General features: G+C 28.9%; 1 protein-coding gene across 2 annotated transcripts in view; it reads left to right on the top strand.

The window, feature by feature from the left end:
• Positions 1 to 27,192, top strand: part of LOC129960469 (carbonic anhydrase-related protein 10-like) — a 423,345-nt gene that overhangs the window by 275,428 nt on the left and 120,725 nt on the right. For both annotated transcript variants that reach the window (XR_008783594.1, XM_056073927.1), the window contains exon 5: positions 12,282 to 12,476. Coding sequence is in view for 1 of the 2 variants with exons in the window: in XM_056073927.1 (XP_055929902.1) it covers positions 12,282 to 12,476 (195 nt within the window). In the remaining variant the exon portion in view is untranslated. The remainder of the gene's footprint in view (positions 1 to 12,281; positions 12,477 to 27,192) is intronic.

Here is a 27,192-nt window from a genome sequence, read left to right as displayed (position 1 = left end):
CTTTATTTTCCTTATAAGCTAATATAGAAACACGCATTCAAGTAATTGAAAAATTAACCATCTCCTCAAGACACCTGTTTCATCTCGTTTTACTGTATAAACCAGAGACATCTTTAAATTTTACCGTTTGCAGGCTTTGGCGCAAAAACGCAAATTTTGAGTTTTTTTTATGACTTGAATTCCTTCCTTCATTGCATCACCTCATTTATCAGCCTGAAAGGTCCTTAGAGCTTCATTACTTGAATTCTGAACTTTTAGTCAATCCGATTGATTTGCTTCTTCAATGTTTACTATTTGCGAATATTTTTTCTTGCCAGAAAAATTAAAAAAGGTTTATCATACAAGAAATTTTAGGTTTTACAATATTTTTCGATATTCTTATAACATTTTAACCCCTTGCACACTACTAGGTACATTTTACTGTCATTGCACAAGATGCATCTTTTTCACATTCTTGTTGGAAACTGATTATTATAAATGCCGTTATAATGGTAAAAACTTTCACATTAATGTTTAATAATTATAACAAACCTTCAACTATTAATGAGATTTCTAAACACTAAAAGGAACTCGTACTCACATATGTGTATTAATGGCATTATTTTTCGGCGGGCAAAGGGTTAAACGATTTATCGAACCTTGAACATTACAATAAATGTCAGTTCAAGGCCTATTATTGCGTGAAACAGCTCCCCTTTCCGAAATAACTGTTTCGGAAGTTTTACTGTTATTAGATGCTTCCATCCGTTCAAGGCTTTCTGACATATGGGATCTAGAGACACTCACGTGTTCCGAATTGTTCTCGGATTCAGTATCAAATTCGAAATTAGATGAAATATTGGGCGTTTTCTTTTTAGAATCCAATTGAACTCACTATTATTTGAATCTAATACCTTATCTTCATCAAAAGACGCATTTATTATTTCGACTCATTTTCTGTCATTTTACCAGATGCGATATCCACGGAGTTTTAAACCATAACCTAACACTATCCCCTTTTTTGCCCCCATGTCAAACTTATTCTACAGTTGTTTAAATACAACTAAGCAAGAGAAATTTTGATTTTTTTAAGTTGGTTTATAGCCATTATAAAGTTTAAACACATTAAATTTTAGCTTCAATGAAAAATGTTTGTCTATTCCAAACATAACATAATAATACTTCAGCCCCAAATCCCTTATTTAATCCATTAGAGTTAAGCATTACTTTAACTTCATATACTGCCGTGTAGTTATAATGCCCAGCTACAACTTGTGTTGAGTAAACATTTGTTCTCTTAGCTTTAATATATAAATCATCCAAATATGATTCAAACTCCACCTGACAGAACTCGAGGTCATTATCTGTTCTTACATTTAAGATTCTTAAATCCATAAATGTATCAGCTTCTTTCTGGTAATTTAAGAAATATTTGAAGACTCCAATTTCCTCTTTGATAGGGTATGCAGTTACATTACAGGAATAATCGTCAATAATACATAAAAATGATATGATCACCAACCGGAGACCACAATTCCTTCTCTATTGGATAAATAAATCCTACTTTGGCGTGGGTTATCGTAGGAAGAACAATTTTGTATTTAAAAATTTTAAAGATGTCAAAACATACGTTTTTTTTTCTTGACTTCTCTTGCATATAAAAGTTAATCTTGACTTTTCAATCAATCAATGAATCAGAAATTGCATTTAATCTTAATCTAGATGAATGTAATGCATTCTACAGTTTCCAACTCACTGTTATTTAGGCAGATGATCCTGGCTATTCCAATTCATTTTATGCCACAGCATACTCCTCCACTAGCTACTTTATTGTGTTCTCGATGAATCGGTAATGCTATAGAAGACTTCTGATTCCACTGAAAGGTGAAGTAGCAGATGTGTCCATGAATCCTTTTCATATTCTTGACTCAAATCGGATTCATATATAAAGGTGTCTTTTGGATGTTTCTTATATTCAGTATTCTTTCTTAAAGGTTGTAAATTCTTAAAAGAAGGTGGTTTCAATTTGTTTTTGGGGGACAATATTTATTTTTCTTTCAATGGACATGGAATGTATAATTTTCTTGTTGATTCTTAAAGGATTGCTTCAACCTAGATTCTTATGCCATGAACTCTTATTTAACATCAGTTCCCAGTTGATCCACTGGTAGATATATACGACAATACCACTCAATTCAAATGACAGTAAACGAATTCGTTGAAATGTTTATTAAAATACACTTATTTGTTTACCAGAATCTTTTAGTTGGTCGACTATCCTTCGTATCCGAGTTGTCTCAATTCCAATTTACTAGACCGAGAAAAAGTCCTTAGCAAGACCTCATATTAGAGCATAAGAGTTTGGTCTGCAATTGTCTTCTAGATGTTTTGAGATTGCTACAGGATCTTCTATGTCGTCTGCACACCCTTTTAAGTTTTTAACATGTTCAGATGCATTGTGCAATATGCTTTGTTTTTCCTAGAGTTGAAATCCCTCAATTCGTTGCATTTTTATTTTCATATCCCATTATTATTCGCCAGCAATTCATCTCCATTAGAAGCCCTTTCAAATCAATGAACCAGGAATAGCTATTCGAGTTTGTCGACGGTGGATTTCATCTTCAAAAAAGAGGATCACAAGATCTTGCCGTCTCAAGGGTCCCTACATCGTATATATCCTGCTGCTCTGTCTTCTGTCTGTCCTTCTTCTTTGTCTGCCTTAACACATGTCTGGGCTGATCATTGTTGTGAAAGGGCAGCTTCCAATCTTAATAAAATAATTTAAAATCCGCTTAACAGATTAATAAAATAAGTTAAAATAGGCTTAAAAGATGAATAAAATAATTTAATTCAGAAGTGTGTTTGACCCATAACCCTTGTTGTGAACAGAGGTGGACGATTGGAGACTAGATTCATCATCCCTTTTAGTTTTAAGTATCAGGAATTAAGCTGGAGAAGATGATAGGCTAAACACTCTAATACTAATGTGTGGTACTTTAGTAGACAATAGAATGATATAGCTGCCCTATGGTCGACAAAGAATATTTTAAAATGATTAAGTCTATCGTATCGACATATAGTAAAAGCAAGCATATGTATACTGTGCCGGCATTTAATAAATCTCCATATCAATAGCAGTTATCATGTGGATAAAGTCATACGATTTTGATTCAATAGCTGTGGATATGGATGTTGACGTGACTCATTCAAAGCATTGCCGCAAAACCTTGAGGAAAAAATACTTCGATTCTTATAATAAAAAAACGTGGGAGACATTGGAAATTTAGAAATAAATGCATCATATATCAGAACTTAAGTGCAGAAATTATTAGCAATAATCTAAATATTAAGAGAGAAAACTAAATTTTAATTTCGTATGTAAGTCGTAAAATTTTACTGAAGTCAAAGGAAGTAATTATGAATAGTAAGGTTTGTTTGGAAAAAAGATAATAAGCAATATATAATAAAGAAAGAAAATAAAAAAAATCTAATGTTACATGATAGAAGACAAAATTTTTGGTTTCTAATTATCATCCTTGAATTCAAATCATTCAATTTTAGGCAGAGAGTGACGATTGAAAATATATATACTCCACTTATTGCATCATCTCATGGATGCTGATTCTCTTTTTTTTCACAAATTAGCGCACGCGCCTCATTTCAATGTTGGTCATTTGTTTCTTCAGGGGATGATGCTTCATTGAGGCTTTGAAACGTGGGCATTCCAGGTCGAAATGATCGGCAGTAAGGGGTTTCTTCAAAAGACTCGGCACTTAGTTTTTCAAGAAAATTTTTAGGCTTGGCGCATTATTAGCATCTACCTTTTCAATGAAAGATGACTTCGATTGACATTAGAAACTGGCACGTCTGAAGGTTAAGAACATATGTTTGAAATTGACTTAATTTTGGTGAGATGGTCTCGTCGAATCACTGTCCATTTGGATGTGTTGCTTCTTTTTCTAAAAGCTTTCAGTTGCATTTAATTATAGAGAATTAACCGTGTGACATAGCTTTATAACGCCAATGTCTATACAAATAATAAAATGTCTCAGATGCGATTCTTAATCTGCTACAATATAAATTACGTAATTATATTATTATTAATTAACTTTTTTCTTTAAACAATTTAACACATCTGATTGAAAATTCAGGTTTAAAAATATCAGTTTGGGAAAAAACACTCCAACTGAAATTTATCTCTTTGTAATGCCTATGCTTTTCTAAAGGTAAAAGGTATTAAACTAGAGTATTTCAATAAATTGCCCAATATTTTTTAATTTGACAATATGAAAGAAAAAGTAAATAATATTTTGCACATGCGCAATGAAAGATTATTTACTACAAACATATATATTTCTTCTTATGTTCAAATTATTTAAATTCTATTGTTATGATTTTCTTAAAATTTTAACATTTTCTGCAAACTCCGTATAATTTGGTTGGAATATCTACATTTCATAATAACAAACATGCGAAACATTTGAGATTTTTAAAAATACTTTATTTTTTTCTGTATCTGTGTACTATTTTTACGAAAGTGCAAAAAGCAAATAAAATCATTGATGAAAGTTGCAACTCATTATCGGTTTTCTGTCAAATGAGTTACGCTCAAATTCTTTTCTTTTTCATCGATTTCTGGTAGATCCCCTAATTGCTCTCGTTACTGAATCTTCAATGCACACATAGAGTTCAAATATATTCTTTACAGGATCGGAGATCGCGAATAGTTCATCCTTCTTTGTAGAGTAATTCGAAAAAAAAAAATGCTTAAATCCGAAAATGTCCGAATTTCGTTTAATAAAAATTGTTGTTTTCAAAAAAATATTTTCTATTTTATGTTCTGTAATTCATCCTATATATCTCTACTTTTTAAATTAAAATATCAGATATTTTTGTGTTATCTAAAAATATTTTATTTTCCATTTCTGTGATTGAATTTTAGCGTAGTGTCACAAGCTATGCTAACCAGATGAAATATCTCTTGGAAATCCACGTAGATCTCTCGGTCATTTTATTCGATTATTTTTTATAGGCTTTATTGCTATTCGCCCATTTATTATCAAACTTTTCTAAAAAGGTAAATATTGGCTTGAAACCTTTACCAGTTGTATCCTTTTATATAACTTAAAGTGAAATTTCAAAACTCTCGTTAATATTAAAAAGAAAATATAAATATTTTTCAACTTCCCTTTAAAAAAAAATTGCTCCTAATGTAATAAAATTATCACTATGATCTATAGCTCATTTTGTAAGTCCTTTTAAAGGCGATAAATTCATCATTTAAAGGTTTCCTTTCAGATACAATAGCTTTTTATTTAAATACGAAAAGCTAGTGTTAAACTTTCATCTCCTTCATCCCCTTGTCTGATAACATGTCTGAGTGCAAATTTAGAAGTCTGTTTCGGATGTCCAGCTTAGAAACTAACTCCAATAGAATTGCGGTTATATATTTTTCCTGTATTTTTCTATTTTTAGTAATAATTCGACTGGACAATGAAAGTTCATTTCTGTTTAGATTCTTTGCTTCCCTTGGCATCCAATCTGGTTTTCCAGTTTACTGTGTTCTGAAATGTTACTGTCTATTTGAAATGTTACTACACTAGCATTTCAAATAGACTGACCTCAATATTTAAAATTATTATTTATATTGTTATGAAGCTGTTAGAGTATTTTTGAATCTGCATTAATCAGATGAATGGTGTACAACTTTAAAAATCCATATCAATTAATGAATTCACAGATTGCCAATGATTGAAAAACGGGGAGAATAATAAGAAAAACTTCGGAGAGAAAGTAATTTATATTTGAACACAATGCACAAAGGAAACTTCCCTCATAAATATCTTCTAAAAGCAAAACAGGATCCAAATATTTATTGATTTTTGACTAGTTTATTTAATTTAATATTTATTTCTTTCTTTACAAAAATAAATGATTTAAGTGTGCTTTTATGTATAAAATAGTTCTTATCTACTAATATATTATGCGACGGAAAACAATTTTACGACCATTTCTCCTTTAACTTTTTATTTATTTGAAGAATCTATAGTAATTCTTTCTAGTATAAAGTAATTATAAAAATGTTTTAGGTTTAAATACAGAGCACGTTTTTCTTGCCTGAAAGTGCTGTATTCAATCTCTCAGCCAATATTTGTCGACGAAATATGGAAACGAGCGTAAAAGTGTGTCTTTTTAATTATAAAATATGCATATTTCAAATATAATCCACCGGCACAGGAACTTTATTACCAAACATATTTTTTACAGGATTACAGTTAATGGCTTGAACAAATATCATAAATTTATTTGTGGGAATAAAACTTATTCAGTCATGTAGCTCCCTTTATTTCTGAATAAAAACAAACGAAATTTTTTTTTGAAAAGGCATTACTGGATTTTCTCCAACCATGAGAGCCAGGAACATGTGTCAGCTCATTTACTTTTTTTGACTTATAATTAGTTTACTTTGGTTTTTAATTAGCGAGTTATGTTTTAAAATTAATTTTCTACAAATCATAAAATATTTCTACTCGGAATACTAGCGCATTTGATCCAAACAGGAAAATTTTATTTTAGTTCAAACTTGTTATTATTTCCGCGGCTGTAAAGAACTGTTTTTCTTGCATCAAATATAATTTAACTTGAACCACCTCTTATCAATTCTCTCATTTACTTTTTAAATTACTTCAAATACTTTTTTTCTCATTTTTGCCAAATAAGGGAAGAAAGCATGAGTAAAGATAAATACATTTACTGAGATCGGCAAAGTTTAATTACAGTGTCGAAAAAAATATTATTTGAATATTTCAAAAAGGATTTTCCTGTTTTCATTTTCAGTTGGTTAAAAAGGAGCGTTGAAAGAATATCCGAAAAATAGTTTTTATAAATTATTATTTACGAGTGTAATACTTATTCATTAACCGGATCATTTTTTCAACCTTGTATTGCTAATTTATTAGGATTCTAAATTAACTAGGAAATTTATTTTGTTTTGTAAATTAAGTCTTTTAAAATGCAAGGCTTTGAAGATTTTTTCTGCTTACCTAACAAATTTTTATCTTTCTTATAAATAGGGAGAAAATTAATATTCTGCTTAGACTTCAGTATTTTTTTCATTTAAAGTATATATTTGACATTGTCGATTAACACTTAAATCTCTCTTGTAAAAAAAGTTTAAATTAAAGAAAATTGAAAAATATTTGATAATGTAGAATTTTGAAATGCATGAATTTAATTTAAGCAACAATATTATATGGTTCATTCATTTGCTTTATTTTCAAGCTTTGCTTTAAAAAAATTTCCAACTTTTGACTTTTATTCTCTACAAATGTATTTGATTCAAGGCTGTGAATATATGAATTGAAGTGCAGATTTACAATTCTACCAAAAGAAGAAAAGAAACTAAATTCCGTTCTACAAAATGCGCTTTATTTTTTATTGAAAAAATCATCCCTCCTAGCATTTAAAAAGACATTAAAACTAATGCATTGGTTAAGGTTTCTGTCACTTTGACTACGAATGCTAATGATGCACCTATATATAAAAAGGTATGATAAAAAGTTAATTTTGTTCGCATTGGTAGATAAATGCGCCATTTGAAACCAGATAAACGCAAGTCAGTGTGAACGATATTTCAGTTGTAGTCAATTGATAATAATACCTGAATTTGCAGCATTCTCTACATTAGTCCTTCATATTATTACAGCCCTCTCCCCCAAGGGATTTCATTTTGGTATTTTAAATCTATGTCCCGCATGAAGATTATATAGAGGATGGTTATTAGGGATTAAAGTCCTAATTTTGAAAAATAATGTGGATCGATCATATATGCATTTGTGTTATCATTGCATTTACCAAGCCATCACAAAATCATATTAACTTCGCGAAATGTTTTCACAGATGTAACATGGTGTGCACACTGTGAATCATAAATCCAAAACAATGAACCTTTTGACTTTTATGAACAGAGAATAATTGATTTAAATTTTTAAAAAAGGAATTAGTATGAAGATAATGTTAGATAAAATATTCTTAGTAATATAATATCGTTAATATACAAGGTGTCCCGAAAAGGTAGAATAAGCATTTATATTATTACATACTATTCCTAGACATATATTCCCGACAACAAAGTTTTATCAAATAAGGTGGACAATTTTATCAAAACACGTTGGTTTTTATGAATGTTGATAGTAGAAAGATAAATTTATTTATTTTATTCTGCTCCCATAGTGTAAAAGTGTCAATGAATAAAATATTTTTGTATTCATCTATGAATACACAAATTTCCACACTGCTGTTTGCAAAATTTTCAGATATATACTTCTATACTTATAATAAAGCTCAATGTGTGTGTGTGTGTGTGTGTGTGTGTTGGCGCTCTACAGGCCAGACCGTTTGACATACAGCTACCAAATTTGGTACATGTATACCTTGGAGGTTGGGAATGTGCACCTGGGGTTTCTTTTTTCGAATTTTTAAGTAGAATTTTAATTATTAATTAAAAACTAACTTTCCCGCCAAAAAAATCTTCCATTTTCCCCACCGCCAACTTTTCCGCCAAAAAAATCTTCCATTATCCCCAGCGCCAAACGAGAAAGGCTTCAGTTTTTTTTTCTCCCAACAGTAATGAGGCTAGGGTTAAAATTTTTCGGCGGATTATTTCAATCGCTTCTGTTTATTTTCTTAATGTTTGATGCATTTAAAATGAAACATTGTTAATGAATCAATCTTTCAGATTCATTCTAAAGTACTTTTGAATTAAAATAAAACAGAATAAAGGAAATTAAAAATGTCTAATCCGCATAGCGTTACCCCAACTGGCGTAGAAAAAATCACGTATTTGCGTTACGTAACCGGCGAAGAAAATTCACGCATGCGCATTCTGTTCTGATTGTTGCCACGACAACGTTATCAATGGATGATTTAAATTATTTTTGGGTTAGTTGCATGCTTTTGTAAGTAAATTGTATTTATGTTAGTTATATATTTTTTGTATATGCTTATAGTTTTAAGTACATCGTTTTTTAAGTAGTTTTTTTAAAACCTGTTTTCAACCGTTTATTTTAAACGATTCGTTTTATTTTCTTAGTGTTTGATGCATTTAAATTTAAGCATTGTTAATGAATCGATCTGCTCATAATGAATCTAAGAAAATTTTGTTGACCAACTCTTGAGATATTACATAAATTAAAAAAGATATTCTTTAGTGCCCATAAAGTTTAAACGCTGAATGACTCTATTTTCAGTAATCAGATTATAAAAAAATGCTTTGTTTCAGTAAAAAATATTATTATATTAATTGAAGATAAATTCTTTCCACTTTAATTTTAAGCATAAATTCTACCGTTTTCAACCGTTTATTTTAAACGATTCGTTTTATTTTCTTAGTGTTTGATGCATTTAAATTTAAACATTGTTAATGAATCGATCTGCTCATAATGAATCTAAGAAAATTTTGTTGACCAACTCTTGAGATATTACATAAATTAAAAAAGATATTCTTTAGTGCCCATAAAGTTTAAACGCTGAGTGACTCTATTTTCAGTAATCAGATTATAAAAAAATGCTTTGTTTCAGTAAAAAATATTATTATATTAATTGAAGATAAATTCTTTCCACTTTAATTTAAAGCATAAATTCTACGGGTGCTAACAGAAAATGAGAGAGATACATATTACGTTATGACTGAAGGCCTTTATAATATTATGAATGAATTATATGATAATCAAAATTTGAAGTTTTAAAATATTTTGATGAAGAAGCTATTAAAGTAGAAATTGCATAAAATATTTAATTATTAAAATTTTAACGAACATTAAGATTGGCGAACCGGCTGGTCGCCAAAGGCGGCTAGTATTTCTATATTTAAAGGAGTCTGTTTAAATATAAAGGAAGAGATTTGTGGTAGAAATGAAAGTAATTAAAAAAAAAGAATTCTTCCATATGAAAATATTTGTCAAGTAGAACAACATTTGATCACCGTAATTTGAAAAAAATTTGCCAGTAAAGCATAATGTCAGTTAGTCTTATTGGTTGAAAGCTGCAATAGAATCTTAAAAACCTAACAATTTAGGAGGTCTAAAAATTTATAATCGTGTACATGATAATAACTTTTACTTTTAGCTAGCGGTGTCTCATCTATTATGGCTGTAGAGTTATAACACTCCCTGTAATTATTCTTTAAACGCATATTTATTTTTATTTTTATGTGTTTAATTTTTCGCTCTAAGAGTTTGATAATCAAGGAGAAAAAAAAACGTAAAAATTAGACAGAAAATAAATCAACATTAAAAGAAACGTAGGATACGGCTGCGCACCATTAGCTCTGAAAAGGACCAAAATTTTCTCAGTGCACACAACAGAATGATCCATTGGAAAAGTAAAAAGCAGCCTTCTTTTGTTTGAACAGAGTTCACCTTATCTACGGTTTGGTGTGCAGCAAACGGATTCATTTTTTATCGGTTCTTTTCTTCCACTCAAAGTTTAATTCGTTCACTTGGTACGTTTTCTTCGTTTTCTCAAACTAGCTATTTCCGGTTTTCATGTTGCTTCTATTGAAGCACCTGCCTTAACACATAATGCTCTCTTTTGACAGCAGTCACAGACAGAAAAAAAAAGATACTTCGGTAATTTTCTAAATGAATATAAGAGAAATTTTTATTAACTGATATTTCGGCAATATGGATGTTGTGTAAAAATGAAAAGTTTTTTAACCCTTTGTCATTTGCATTTACAAAGGTCTAAGTATTTTCATGCCATTACCCACTTTATTTAATGAAACTTTGTAACTCGAAGTTTATATCTAGGCGTAATATAAGCCCGGTTTCTTTTTATTGGGGGAGGGGGCATCCATTTTAAGATCCAAGCTATGTCTTCTAAGAAGTTAAAGATTATTCCTCAATGTTTTGTCTCTTCAGGCAAGACTTTTACTTAAAAGTTCCGAGAAATTTCTTACCTCTACAACGGACTATAAATTTCTACTTGAAAAATGTATCTTATACATAGTTTTAGCAAACTATTTATTAATCGGGGAGAGTTCTATCTATGATCGATTTTTAATATAAATTTTTTATTGGTTTCGCTCGTAATTCTGTTGTGCGTACTAATATTAATTTTTCATTTATTACATATTTTTAAAAATTCAAAATTTACAATTATAACGTTTTTTAAAATTTAATAAATAACTTACACAGTGGTCAAATATACAACATAGTTTTGCACCTTTTATAAAAACAAACATAAAAAAGGAAAATGGATTTTATTCACATAAAATGATCGGATAAATATGTTTGATTAAATCTCAAATTTTTAAACATTAAGCTATTTGAAACAATTCGTAGTTTTAAAATATAATTATTATTTTACTATTTAATGAATAAGAAAAATTCTCACTTTTTAATTTGTAAAAAATTCTTACTAATTTCAGATTTCTTTTCTTATTTTTTTTTCTTTTTTTGTGTTAAACGGTGATCAATAACTGTGAAAGATTGCTCTGACGTGATATTAGCTTTCTCGATACAAAAACAGGAAAAATGATGCAATGGAAAAAACATGAATTTACATGTATAATATATATATATATATATATATATATATATATATATATATATATATATATATATATATATATATATATATATATATATATATATATATATATATATATATATATGATGAAATAATTATATATCAATCAACGAATACAATTAACTATAAACTTCAGTATTAATTACTGTATAAATACTTATATAAATATTTATAAGATCTAAAAACATATCAAACACGGAATGAACAACATTATTCACATGGTTTCATTGTATATACATACGGGTCATATTTAACCCAAAAGGCGTAAGTAGGACTTTCTTCCTGCGCCTGTAATTACAATATTATTTAAAATATATTTTACAGTACTATTAGAAATGAAGAATAAACATTGGCATATAACATTGTAAACATTCATGTAATGTTTAGAAGATATTTTCAGAAAATATCATATTTTAAGCAAAAAAGAATGAAAGTTGCAAACAAGGTTAAATCAGCTGTATAAATACTTTCTAAATATTTACCTATGAATTTGACAAAAAACTCTGCTTTATCTTAATATATTTTATGAATTATCTCTGACTAACTGCGCAAATTTCTCTTTTTAGTGTCATCTCATATTACTATAAAAATAATTCTGCGAAGAAAAAAGTATTCATGTATATATGTTAATATTGTTGTTTTGTTAATTTAATATTCCGTATAATTGTTTAAATAAATGTTATAATTCGTTTTCATCTTCTATTTTACGATAGGTAAACGGCGTCATCACCAACACCGGACATGGGGTGATATTTCGAACAACCCCCTCGTCTCATAATGAAATACTGAATATAACTGGTGGACCTCTTTCATATAAATATCGCTTTAGTGAGATCCATATTCATTTTGCAAGATCTGATGAGAAAGGCTCAGAGCATCTGATTTCAGGTTATCAGTTTCCAGCAGAAGTAAGTTCTTTATTTCAAAATATTATTTGAAATCACCATTGTAAGAGTTCTGTTATTACCAGCTGCGAGTCATTTCTACAAGACTATTGAATGACAATAACAAACTCCATTTGTAAAAGTTTAGGTCAGAAACCATTTGAGTTATTTACATTTCAGTATTCTCTTCTTTTCATTCTTCGCGAAGCCATCCACTGCCGAATCATCTATCTAAAGGAAGAATTGAATCGGCAAATTACGAGGTGTATACAATTTGTTTCACCTGGAAAATCTTACAATTTGGTAATATTTTTACTCATTTAGAACTATTATAAAAGTAGTCAGAGAAGTTACTATGCTGAGGAATATATCACGATTAGTCATCATCATAGATAAAATAACAATGAATAACGATCATATTCAAAATACTGTCTACCGTTTTTTGGAAATTAGATAATAACTCGGCAAATTACCCAGAATGCTACAAAAAATGTCATTGAATGGTGTCATTGAAAGTCATGATAAATTTGTATTTTGATATGCCCTCAAACCAAATCTCGTAAATTCAGGAATATAATCAAGTAAAGGAGAACATGTCAACTGTTAAATCTGTCTAAAGAAATGTTAAAGAAATAATATTTAACTTGCGTACTGACAAAAATATCACACTGTTAAGTTTCGAGCAGCGAGATAGCAGTTGCAGATCATGAAAAGAGATCTTTTAAAGACGTAATTCCAAAGAATGGATTAATTATGAAACTAATTTAAAAACCACATTAAGTGGATATTTCAATACCTTGACATTATAACAATATTATCACATTTTGAGGATATATGTATTATATAACTAGTAGCGTTTGACGGTTTTTTGAAAACCGGTTTTTTAAGTAAATTTGTCACATTCGAAAACCGGTTTATAAAGTAAGAAAACCGGTTTTCCGGAACGCCTGGATATTCAATTTAAAAAAAAAATATTTGTGGGAATTGATTTGTCTAGCAGCTGGGGGCTTAAAGCGATGAGATGCGAATTTAGAATTGTAGGTATATTTAAATTTCTGTTAAATGAAATAAAAAAATTGAACACTGAAATAAGTTTCAAATTATTATATGCTTTAGAAGAACGAATTCAAGAAAGTAGAATTAGCGACTCTTTTGCTGTATTCGCACACTTCTAGTTCAGCGGAGAAATCTAGTGTACTTTCTTTAGTTTCAAAACCCGAAATTATTAAGTTATCTGGAAAGATATTCTCTAGATTATTTCCAAATTCTTATGTGGAAACCGATTCTGATGAAGAGCAAATCTTAGAAACTATTTGCCAGAGTAATGCTTTTTTAAAAGAAGCCATGGAAAAATCAATTCATAAGTTTCTTGAAGACCCTGAAGAAAAACTTTCAAATCCAAAGACACTGAAAGCTGAATTTTCATTATTTGAGGCAACGAATAAAAGAACAAAAATCTTAAATTTGTTATTTGATGCCATGAAAACTATAAAACCGAGCTCAGTAGTTAATGAACGAGTATTTTCAATTTCAGGCAATATTGTGTCCAAAATTAGACTTAGCTTTAAAATTTAGTCACCTTCAGTCGACATTTTATGTTTTTTAAAATCCTATTTTCTTAGGAAAAATTAAAATTAGTGAAAACAATACAAATATTATTCAAAATTTTTGTTTACGTTTTCGTTATTTTGTGTAAATAATATGTATATGTAATCTTTAATATCATTGAATTTGATATTGATTTCGTTTTTTGTTATTTTATATAACTTAGAGAAAATATTTTTCCATATTCTATTTTTTTGACAAAAATTCGTTAACCGGCTAAAACCGGCTATTTTTTTATATTCTTACACTTTTTGGTAAACATCTAAACAAAATAAATTTTATTTCAGAAACATATATTCGAGTTATATAACGTTTTACATACTTGATAATCAAGAATATCAAGTATATCAGTGAGGAATAGTATCGAAAAAAGAAATCTGATGTATTGATTTCTTGAAAAATGAAAACATAGTAAATAAAAGGTTTTTTTATGCAAAATTGAATCTAGTATCTGATAATAATGATAAATAATTAGAAATAAAACTAGAACATCAGTAAATATGAATTGTAATTTGATATTATTATTCTTTCCTTTGAACTGACAAAATACTGTGTACATTTATGAAAATCGATGTGAATTATTAAGAGGAAATAAGTGCCTCTTCCATTTTCTTCAACACAGAATTATTAAAATTCATATAGTATTCATAAATTTGCCTTAAACCTCCAATGGAATATATTTTCAAATCCGGAACAGATTTGACTTTTGCTGAAATAAAGGCCGTTTGCAGAACTTGTTGATATCTTTAAAGAAGATTTGGCATCATAAAACGGTATTAAAAAATAAATTATTGTGATTTTCAAATAAACTTTAAACTAAAATGAAGCTAGTAACATATGATATCAAAAAGTATTTAAATAAATTAGAAGCGTATAAAATACAAACATTTCATTATGATTCCAGTTATATATTATCTGTAAAAAACTGCAGAAAACAAATGAAATAAATATAAAGCTAGTCCTTACAAAGATATAACAATAAAATCTCTAACAAACTGTTGTTTAATATGCTTTGAAAAACATCATAGTTTGTATCATATTTTAATATGTTTGTAAATTATGGTAAAGAATTGAGCAAAACCTATTTAAAAAAATGTTTAATGTAAAAAAAATTTAAAATGCAAAAATGTTGTGTTTAAATATACCAATCCAATCACCATATTTATTGTTAAACAATCAGAGCAGACATTTTATTGTTCTTAATTTGATGAAAAAAATAATAATAGAAATAGTTATAAAAAATCAATTCTTTAGATTAAAATTAAATCGAATAGGAAAAGCAAATTTTGCATTTCAATGAACCATCTGTAAAATATATATTTTGAAGCATTATAACCACTGCAAATTAGTGACTAAACATAGATAGTTGTTGAGCTGGCTTCCAACGCATTTTATTTTGTCATCGATCCCTTTCATTTCATACATCCGATCCAAATAGGCCATATATCTTGTGATTTTTGTATCAGTCTGTCGGCGGAAAAGGCAGGAATTCGCAGAGGGACATGTTGTTTGAATCAAGAGGTGGAACCGATCGCCAAAAGTCGTCTGGTGATGTTGGGTTGGTTGTGTACGTGCTCTAACTACACAAGCAACCGCAAAAAGCAAACCTCTCCTTGGAATCTTAAGTAAGGGTCCGAAAATGGCCCGAATAATCCTCTTAAAGTAGCTTCCTCCTCTGAGAAGATTTCATTGCAAAGAGATTCGAGAGGAATTTGCATTCGGACGAATTCCTCTTGCCTCAGCAATCTCATTTCTAGAATTATTTTTAGAGCCCTGGCTTCTTTGAATCTCCGATATTTCCATGTGTTGCAGGATAAGGTGATCAAAACCATGCATAGGATATTTTTACAAACATAGTAGATTCATATTTAGAAATTTTTTAGTTATGCTAAACTGAGGAATAATATTAAATTAAAATTGAAACAGAATGCGGCTCGTTTCATGCATAATCTGTAGGCAACTACTTGTAAGCTTTACAATAATATTTATGCATATAATATAGACGTTGCATCTTATTCGTAGCGATTTAAAGGGGAATATGAAAATTTCCGTAATATGTTTGCATTTTTTCCCTAAGGAGAAGGCATTTTAATTTTTTTTTTTTCACATTCATCTGCCAAGGTGTATTTTAATATAGGCAATAAAGCAATTATGTTGAAAATTTACAATTAATTTTACTTATTTAATGAAAGGAGTGTCAAATGTATCAAGCAGTATAATAGAATTTCTAAATATTTACTATGAATTTTTCATTCTTATGCATGTGTGAAATATTTTTAATTATAATTATCTTATAAATTATTTGTTTGGTTCTTCCTATAACAAATTCAGTATTAATGTGAATGATGTAGTTACAAAAAATTATCTTTAAAATAGTCTAATTGTATAGCATAATTAATTATTATCAATTTGATTATTTTATGATGGTTTTATATCCTTAATTAATGCGTTGAATATAAGATGAAAAAAGAGTTATGAAGAAACTTCCACTCATTGAGCTTTTAGTTTCTTTCAACTGCCTCGCAAATTTATATTTAACACAAAGACGATCCAAATGATCTAGTTCAGCGTTGTTCCTTTTCTTTAAAAACAAAGTGTAACTCTCTATTGGATAGAAATGGATGAATAAAATTGTTCCTCTTGAACTCAGTTATAAATTATTCGATTCAAGAAAGGCAACCACTTCCAATGTGCCGAAAGAAGAAATTTATTCAAATTATGGAATATCTTTCAGCACAGCTCCTGCTAGAGGAATGAGAGTGGGAAGATAGCCTTTTGCAGACTAGGTGAGAAATACAACACCTGAAGTAAATGATGGCATTAATTAGCACGTCTAAGGCTAGTAATTAGAAGCAATATTTCTTTGCTGCCTTCGAAAGGGTGGATGCGTCCACTACAAATGGCTACCGCGTTTGTATCCTTCATGTAACGTATGTCCCCCGATGTGAGATTTCTAACTGTTGTTGGCAGTGATCGTTACGGAGATGGGTCAAATAAATACTTTATTCCCGATTTAACAAAGGCGATATTTGTGAGGTCTTAAAATAATAAAACGGAAAAATCTCATTCTACTTCTTTGCCTTTATCATACTTAACTATATTCTGCTGTTTCATTGGAGGAGTATGTTTTGGGAGGTGTGAAGAATTTTTGAAAGTTATGTGTAAGAGATGTTAGGCGGAAAATAACAGATTATGAAGTTGGTCATGGCTTAATTAGCTCCGCACAACCTACTGCGAATATTTGCAAGAGAGAGGATTTAATGATGTTGTAGTGGTGTTTTAACGGTTTGAGCACAATGCTAATAATAAATTTATGAAAGAAACATTAAAAGGGTTTTTATTTAAATGACTTCTTAATAATTCTTTAATTTATTAATAATTTTGTTATTACTTTTATTAAGATTTAATTTGTTTCTTTGACAAAAAAATAAACTTGAACGGATGAGAATCAGCGGATTGATATTCAGGCACAAATTCTATCATTGGAACACATAATTAGACGTCATTGGATATTTAGCTGTCATTTAACTTTTAATTAATTTTTTTTCAACTTTGAATTTATTAGTGATTTTTAAGTAAAAATATAATCGCAAAATGATCTCTATAAATTCAACAGGAAATACTGACTTGGTAGAAAAGCCTTGCTTGTGATAAGTCAAATATTTAAGTATTTGCAAAAATTATGCTATAATCCAAAAAAGTAATATCCGAAAAAATCTCCCTTATTTTTTTTAGGATTTCTTTTAAGTTTTGAACTTCATTAACCCGAATTAACTTTGTTAGTCAATGCCAATTTTTCTTTTATTCTGTAAACAATTAAAACACTAATTCCAATTCATTAACTCTAAGAATTCGGTATTCATTTGATTTTATCAAATTTCTGTAAAGATTATATTATTAAACCTGATAAAACATCAAAATAATTTCCAGAAAGTGTGTAGGTTTGTTTTCATTGTTTATTAATTTTGAAAGTAAAAATTTGACGAAATTTTGGAAAAATATATGATGTGATTTTTTCCTCAAATAATCTTTAAAACGTGTATTTAAAATCTGAAATGTAGGAAACTTACTTCTTATAATTGTATCAAGTTAAAAATTATTTGGATCTTAGAAAATGATGAGGAAAATTCAAGATAAGATCATTAGGCCAAATATTTTCTTGCTTTCTTTAAAATGAAAATATTTATTTTTGTATAAAACATACATTTTTTTATTATAATTAATTAATTAATTATTAATAATTAATTTTGGCTCAGCATTTTTTCGTTCAAAATTCTAGTCAGAAATTTTCACCTATCTCATAACATAAGAAGCCAGCTGATATAAATTTTAAAAAATCTAAAGAAGAAGATTTCTTTTTAAGAAATCCTTTAAAAAATCCATACACATTCACTTCTTTGCATTCATTGGCATCAGTACATTTCTTCAGTCACTTGAAAATTCGTTATACTAAAAACAATATTTATGTTCATGCAATTGCGTTATTTTCAGGCTGTAAGATAGGTTAGCCAATTAAAGTATTATTTATACGAGGTTAATAGCATTAATTAAATCTGCATACTATGATAAAAATATTAATAACGTTAATAAAATTCTCATAAAAGAACTTTAAAATATATTACAGAAAAGTATTCAATTTTAACAGTTGTATATTTACAGACATTCAAACATACCTCCTGCAGTATGAGTACTATGCATAAAATTTCTACACCATTCCTTATTTCAGGATTATTATTTTTGTCACTCAAAACTGAATTGTAATAACTGAAACTATATTAATATTTTTAATGCTTGGTTTCTTACAATAATTCTTTCGCATTGAAATTATTTTAATGATAAGTTTTCAATATGGGCACATTTGCAAACTTCTCAGGTAAAAATTATTCATTTATCATAACTAAATGAAGAATTATTCAACCTTTCATTCTAAAGAAAGCATATGTTATATGCATTTTAAATTATCTGTTACATAATCACATATTTCTTTAGATATAAGATGTTTCAAATTATAAAAAAACATTATATTTCTAACTTTTAACTTTCAACGTCTTAAACTAATAGAAATATTATAGAAGAATATAATTATTTATATAAATGATTAGATAAAAAAATGTTTACATTTTGGAATTTCTTTAACTATGAGATAATATTTTGGCACTTTTTTGAAACTTTATTAAGATTTAAAAATATATTTAACGAAACGAATTAATTTCATTATGGTTTGTGGATTTTAGGAAATTCAATAGTTGTATATTTTAGAAACTTCATTCAAGAAAACGCATTAGTTGTTGATTTTATTTCATTATCAGTTTACAAAAATAAATTTAGGAGCACACTAGATGAATTTTAATTAATTATGAATTTTAAAATCGTATTTATTTTCCTCTAATGTTGAGAAGAGTAACCTAAATATTTTTTACACTGGGATTCACGGACCGAAAATGTTTTCTTTGTTGATTTTAATTTAAATAATTGCCTTTAATGCTTTTATCTCATCAGGAATTAAACTTTTGGAATTTAAAAATCACTTTGCTAACATGCCATAAAATCTGCCGCTGCATATTTTCGAAGGGAAATAATCCAACATAGGCCAAGAAATAGGGTATTTTCCTTTTTAATATTCGGTCGTGATAAGTGAAGCATCAACAATTGCTCATGTCGCGTAATATTGTATTGGGTATCAGCCAAAAGTTCCTAATCGAGGAAAAAATTATCAATAAAAGGAGAATTTGTGACGATATCATGTTGAAAGAAGAAAATGTACAGGTTCTAGGTCTTACAATACTGTGAGTTGCGAAAGGAAATCCAATGTTTCATAAACACAGTGGAGAAAAAGAAAAGGCATTCTTTCATCTTGTTTTCTTAAAATTGTTTTACACTGTTTGTTGATCGCTTATACGAAATTTTGTTTTTTTTATGTACAGAATTCTTACAACTCTTTAAATTCACTTAGCAAACACAGTTTATTCTGAATTTTTTTTTTAAAGTTGAATTGTGATGGAAACATGCTTTTAAGCTGATTATGTGCTTTTAAACTCAATGTTTTTCAAAACACCAAAGATATTTTAAGTTGCTCAATCCATGTATTCCTAAAAAGGAATATTTTCTGAACTTGATATTATCTTTGATCATCTGAAGAATGTTTTAAATCATGGAGTTTATTGAAATCAAGAGAATGATTTAGTTAATTACGTATAATTGATTGTGGCATGGCATTTGTGTGAGGAAAAATAGAACATTTTTAATTTACTGATTTCAAATGTTGTTCCATTGCAATTTTTTTTTTAATCTTTAAAGCCATTTTAAGTCTGTTTTTGCATTTTATTTTTGCAATAAAAATCACTAAGTTATATTATTGCGAAACAATTATGCAGAAATAAATAAGTCAAAAAATTTTTGAAATCCAACATTTACAATCCGTTTATAAATTAATAGATTTTTCTTCTTTCGGAAGAATAGTGTGAAATTTTCTAGGAAAAGGTATCGAAACAAACAGCCACTGCTAATATAATAACATTTCATATTAATCAATTATGTGGTTCCATCGACTCGTATCTGTGACATCGTTCACCCGTTTCATCGCAATCTTTTTTTTTTTTTTTTTTTTTTTTTTTTGCCATCATCTACAGATAACTGAAACGATAGTATATTTACATAATAGGCTGATGTTCATAAATTAAGTTTTAAAACCCAAAAGGCTAATTATCGAGGGCAAAAATAATCATGCACTAAAATAAACGGAAATATTTGCCATGTATGCCAGAAATATCTATTTCTGAGTAGTTAGGGAATATGTAAATATTTTGAACTGCGTGTATAAAAGTGTAAAATAATAATAAATAATTAAGCGGGCAATACAAAAAATATATTATGTGCATTATACACATAATTCTTGCCTTCTTCTCTTAGTAAATGATATGAATCAAAGAATATATACAGACGATTCAGACGCTGGAAGAATTTTGGTTAAGGAAGAGAAAAGCCATTCAGTCAAAGATATTGCTTTTGAATTCAGATATGTCAAAGGCGTTATTGAATGACCATGGAAAATATTAAAAAAATATTATAACAGTTAGTAGAAACTATAGTGCAAGTCATAGAGCCGACACTTTTGTAAATGACGCTGATTATGTTAAATAATAGTCAAAAGATATCGTCAGATAACTACTATCAAACCGGCACAAAGAATAGAAACAAACAAGTACTAGAACATCATATCAGAAGGTGATTAAGAGATTCAAGCATGTTGATTTGTCTACTTGTAAACCATTTAGTTTACATGTAAATAAACTTGTTTACCTATTCGTTCTATTACATTGAGAATTCAAATAAAAAAATATGCGAGCGATACCATGAACACTATAACTTGGTTGATCAGCATTCTAAAAGTACAATATTCATAGATGAAAAGAGATTTTGCTTATGGTCTGATACAAATCTTCAGTATATTTGGCATGAATTAGCAAAAGCCTATTCTTATATCAACATTTTTAAAGTTAATCATTACAGAAGTCATGTTAACGGGAAAGGAAGCGTTAAATGGGCATGAATAATTTTACATCACAGAAATGGGAAATAAAACAAACAAATATATTTGAAACATTGTAAAGTGTCTCATACAAGCTATTTTCTTGGTCTGTTGGATATTGTTTCAGATTTATGGGTGATAATCCTCCTTGCTACATGCTGCCGATGTTGACAATAAACTTGAAAGGGAAATGATTTATTGAAAGGTTAACGCGCTCTCCATAGTATTTATTGCATTAAACATGCATTGAATGCTCCAAGGAGATGAGTACAATCAACCCTTGTCAATAACGACAACAACAACAAAAAAAAATACAATGATGCTTACGAGAAAAAGGTAGAACTGATTTCGAATGCTGCTCATATTTGCAATCATATGTCTACATTTCCATGAGAGGTCACTACATATCTTACAAAATTTCCTAAAAAATAAAATCAGGTGATTATGATCCTTTATCTTAACTAAAAAAAAACTATAAATTGATATATTTTCAATTCATATTCTGCATTACTTGTATATTACCTTAAATTTATTATTTTTTTCCGTTATACTCCCCCTTTAGGCTTGTGGGCTATTATATTTACGTCTATATTAACATAACAAAAAAATTTCTTACAAATTATTATTGCTAAATAAACTATAAACATCAGTGTATTTTGGCGCTTTAATATGATTCGATGTATACATTTTCGGTTTTTTTTCTTCTTCTTATTTTTGTAGAAAATGGAAGCTCATTTCTTTTTGAGACAACAATATTTTGTCAATATTTGCCAAATTATTTTCGTCTTTTATATATATATTTTTTCTATTCTTGTGAAATAAGCTATTTACGCAATAGTTGCTCTCGTACATAATCTTTTTAAAAAACCGTTTTTTTTTCTTTTTTTTGCACTAATGTACATAGATTAATAATATCTCAGAACCAGAGAGGAATTAGGATTTAGAACAAGACTGTACCCTTGAGAATAGTCACACATATTGTCAGAAATCGCATGCTTCTCTTTGAATTCAAAATAAACCTGTAGTAGGTGGTGATAAGACATCAAAAATCACAGACCAGGCACTGAAGTTCATAACTAAATAGCTATGATTCCGAGGACACATTTAGAATATATTTTATGAGGCAGAATTATCGGGCTTTTGGAATGTGGACTACGCAGACAGAAATATCGAAAGAGCTGAAAATCGGGCAGAGTATGATATCTAGGCTTTGGAAACGGTTCCAAGAAGATGGAAACTGAAGTACACATTTCAGTTGCTCTGAGTTAAAATGGCAACAAACAACCTACATTTAGCTATAATTGCAAAAAGATGCAGGAAGATTACAGCATCCGACTTGAAACTCATGATATCAATCACGAGCGATGACAACAACCAAGTTTTGAGGCAAACCGTGTATAGAATTTAAGATAGTATTACTTAAATGCCCACAAATATGTGAGATATTATTCACCCACGTCAGTTCATGTCAGCGTCGGTTAACCTGTTCCAGGTAACTTGTGAATCGTTCACTATTATTGAGTGACTGTGTTCTTTTTCTTGACGAATCCAAATTTTTACTGCTTCGGATTCACGTATTATTTTTATATGAGGGGCACCAGTTATCCCTTACAAGCAGAAAACATCATTTCTACAATCACTTTGTGTAGTTTATAAAGAATAAAACTAAAAACTATTTTCAGAGCAGAAAATGAATTCCCCAGGAATACTTTCTGTCCTGCCAGGTTCATTGGAATTACTGAAAATTTAAATTGTGAAGTATTTAAAACAAGTATGTGTCTAAATCTAGTTTTTAAAGAATCTATTTCTCAAATAAATAAATGAAGTGAAAAATTATATGAAAAAATCATTTGCTTTTGAAAATACCTTCTTTTATTTGAAAAACGCCAATGTTCCAAAAATAGAACATAATTGAAAACATGGTAATTTCTTCCCGAAATGTTAAAATATTTTTCTGTGGATGGTAAGGAATCCAAATTTTCTAAAATTACTGAAATATTACTATCTCTCTATATTTTAGCATATTAACAGTGAAAGATTACTTATATAAAAAAATTCGCATTTGTTTTACTCTAAATGAAATCTCAGTAATAAATGTATAAGTTATACGTTGAACTGATATGACATTGCAGTCATATGATACAAATTATTACTTGTAAACTTTTAAGATGAAAATTCCTACTACTGAATAGCTAACATAAATTTAGGTATATTCCAAGGACAAAAATTATTTGAATTTGTCATAAGCGTAGACTTTCAAAACGATCCCTAATCATTTATGCATTAATAAATATGATTAAATTAATTTTCTTTCTGGTTATTTTTACGTCTTTTTTTAATTCCATCATTAATCCGTTGTAGTTTGGGTTTACAATTCTTGGTCCTACGAATCATCATTTTTTAGTGAAGTCAGTTTGTAATTCGATTTTCTTGTCAAATTTAATTTTAACTGTGTGTCCATAAAAGATCGTTCTCTATCCCATATTAAGAATATAGTTCTTCCTATTATTATTGCTAATTATTTTTAAAAAGTCATACAGTTAATTAATTTATGATGTAAAAAAATCCACAGATTTCTTTCGCGAAATTGGCTTAATTGGGGTAATTGGGAGAAAATTTTATAGACTTGGTCATTTTCTTCAATTTGAACTGACTATATTAAAAGGAAAATAAGCATATAATTTATGTGAGTGCATAATTCTCACAGCATGAGAAAATTTGGAAACGCCCTTAAAATGTTTAATGATTAGAAGTTGAATTTAGAAGTAGAAAGTATATAGTCCATTTGCAATAAAATGTTCAATACCCTATTCAATACATTTTTTCTTTGAAATTTACACTATTTTAAAAAGTCTACTTATCCAATTGGATCTGGCAAAATAACTTTAATCAGACTTTCAAAATTCTCGAACTATCGTTAACCACTAAAATAATTTCTGATTTTGTAAAGTCCGTGTTCTTCAAACTTGTCGCATTCACCGTCATCTTCATCAATCCCACAGACTTACAAATAACTTGCCCTCATGCTACCTTCAGCATAATCGACCAAAATATACATCTTTCTTGAAACATTGACCATAAATGGTTCGTGACAAGTTACTTCTTTCATCTACATAATCTCCATTTCTTATAAAAAAAGAATCAAATCACATCTTCAAATTCCTACCAGAGTTTAACTTTTTTCCCCCTTTTTGAACTCGTCTTCCTTATTTTCTTGCCTAATACACTTCAAACAGCTTCAAATCTTTATTGATAATAAAGTTTTTGATAACACAAAATAATAAAAGTTATTGTGGATAGGAGCAATACCGCGTGCATAAGTATAATATCTTCTGTTATCATAGGATAAATTAGTCAAAATTCACGAAAAATTTTATTTCTATAAAGGCTTGCTCCTAATCAGCCCAAGATGAAAATATCAGGAATTATTAACAAAACTATCCCGCGCCAAAAATGAAAACTGAATCTTCCTCTCAACCTTTCTGTACTTCTTGAACCAAGAAATATACATATCCCTTTAACTTACCTCGGAAATACCTGATGTAAGGAAGGAATAATGATACTTAAGAAACTTTTGATTTGACTTGTTTAAATGCATTTGCAACAAAATTAAATAAACGTTGGAAAAAATGCCATAAAAATGCGGGGAAGTGTTGTATGCCCTTTTTAAGAGTGCCTTAAAGAAGACGCATGTTTTCCACCTCTCTAAGGCTTTGTCAATGCGTGTTGCACTCATCGTTCCCAATTATTTCGTATTTGCAACTGCCGTTCTTGATCATGCAACTTTACATATGTAATAAACATAATTATTATTGCTGCAACTGAATTTTTTTTATTTAGTGAGCAATTATATCACAAAGAATTCATATACTTACAGCATTTTTGTAAAATAAAACACATGAAAAGTATCTGCAATATTGTAATAGAATATTTAAAAAAATCATGGAACAAATTAGCTGAATAAAGTTCTACGGTTATCTAGGAGACATTTAGCTCATAACAAATAAACTTTAAGAAGGAAACAAATTTATTTTTCAAATTTCCTTAATAAATAGCTGACACTGACATGGAAACAACCTCGTTTTAAGTTTAGAATTATATTATTTTTCCTCCTAGCTAAGTACTTCACTATAAGTTTATTTTGAAAATGTCCACTTTTTCGTGTTGCTATATTTTAGCCCACACTCTATACCTTTAACGCATTCTGCATTTAACTCAAATTTAAACTTCGTTTAATAGTTTGAAAGAGATTCCCTCCCTTCCTTCTTCCATACCGAGAGGAACAATTACAGCTCCAATTTATCGCAGAAGTTAATTACAAGACTTTGAGTTCCACATAAGTATTTAATATGCCTTTTGTAATTACACTTAATCTTTAGTATTCCTCGGAGAATGCCGCATGACCCGGAAAACCACAGAATTCGCAGGTCTTCTTGTATTCATGATGACGATGGAAAACTTTAAATCTGTCAATAAGGGAAATTGTGAAAAGTATACTTGAACTATATGTGGTTTCCAGAAATCATTGAAACATTTGGCATCGGGGATCATTTTTGCAGAATATTCAAAAAGAGGGACGTGGATTGAAGTTGGATTCGATAATACTTGCTATTCGATGTTACTTCTATTTATACAGATATCATTTCAAATTAGCAAGACATCAGATAATTTTAAGCCAAACTCTCGATATTCTTATAAAAGATTTAAATAATTAGATATTGCAATTTAGAAATAAGAAATACGAATATTTTATGACATTTAATTAAGAAACTTGGCAAGTGAAAATGAAATTTAGAACTGCCGTTTGCTAGCGGCATAAGTATTATAAATTCAATAATATTATAATTGCTCTAAGTAATTAAAAATTATATCAATTAATTGCAAGACTGATGATTGAAATTCTTGTTTCAAAATTTTATTCTCGAGTTTAAAAATCCTCGATAAATAAGCATGGCAAGTAAATGACTTTTGAGAAACGTCCTTTTATGTTTATATAAATTTATAGAGAAACCATTATTCAAATCACATATCTAAAACTGAGATCCCTTTCGACTACAAAAATGTTCCAACTGAAGCCAAACTGAACTTTTATAATTCACGTGGAAGTTCAGATTCACAGATTTCTGAAGGGAATTTTTCTTGTTTGTTATTCTCTTTTTAAAATGAAATTTCTCGGAGATTTCATCTGCCAACTAACAATTAATTTTTCATTCACTTAGCAAATTGCCCTATTTATTGAATAATATTTTTTTTGGGGGGGGGGGTTGAAACTATATTTAATTTCAAATGTAAAGTTGAGAATAATATTTGAACAATTTTTTAATATAAAAAGTGTGTCCAAAAGAGACAAGTCTTTGCAAAACATAGTTGGATATATATATTTGTGCTCTTATATTACCAGGCTGACACTCCACTTGCTGAAATCAAAATATTTTCTTAACGAAATTCCTTTCTGAAGCTTCACATCTGTTTTTTGCTCTTCTATTCACGTTACCCATGTGCTTGGTTCAAATTCTAAAGAAGATAACACTTCAAAATTGGACTCTTCCCCGCATCATCATAATGAAATAAAATATATTCTTCCAGGAATTCCTCGTTTGCTTCCTC

Source organism: Argiope bruennichi, chromosome X2 (genome assembly GCF_947563725.1).
Source record: "Argiope bruennichi chromosome X2, qqArgBrue1.1, whole genome shotgun sequence".
Lineage (NCBI taxonomy): Eukaryota > Metazoa > Arthropoda > Arachnida > Araneae > Araneidae > Argiope > Argiope bruennichi.
This window is presented reverse-complemented; position numbering and strand designations above follow the sequence as displayed.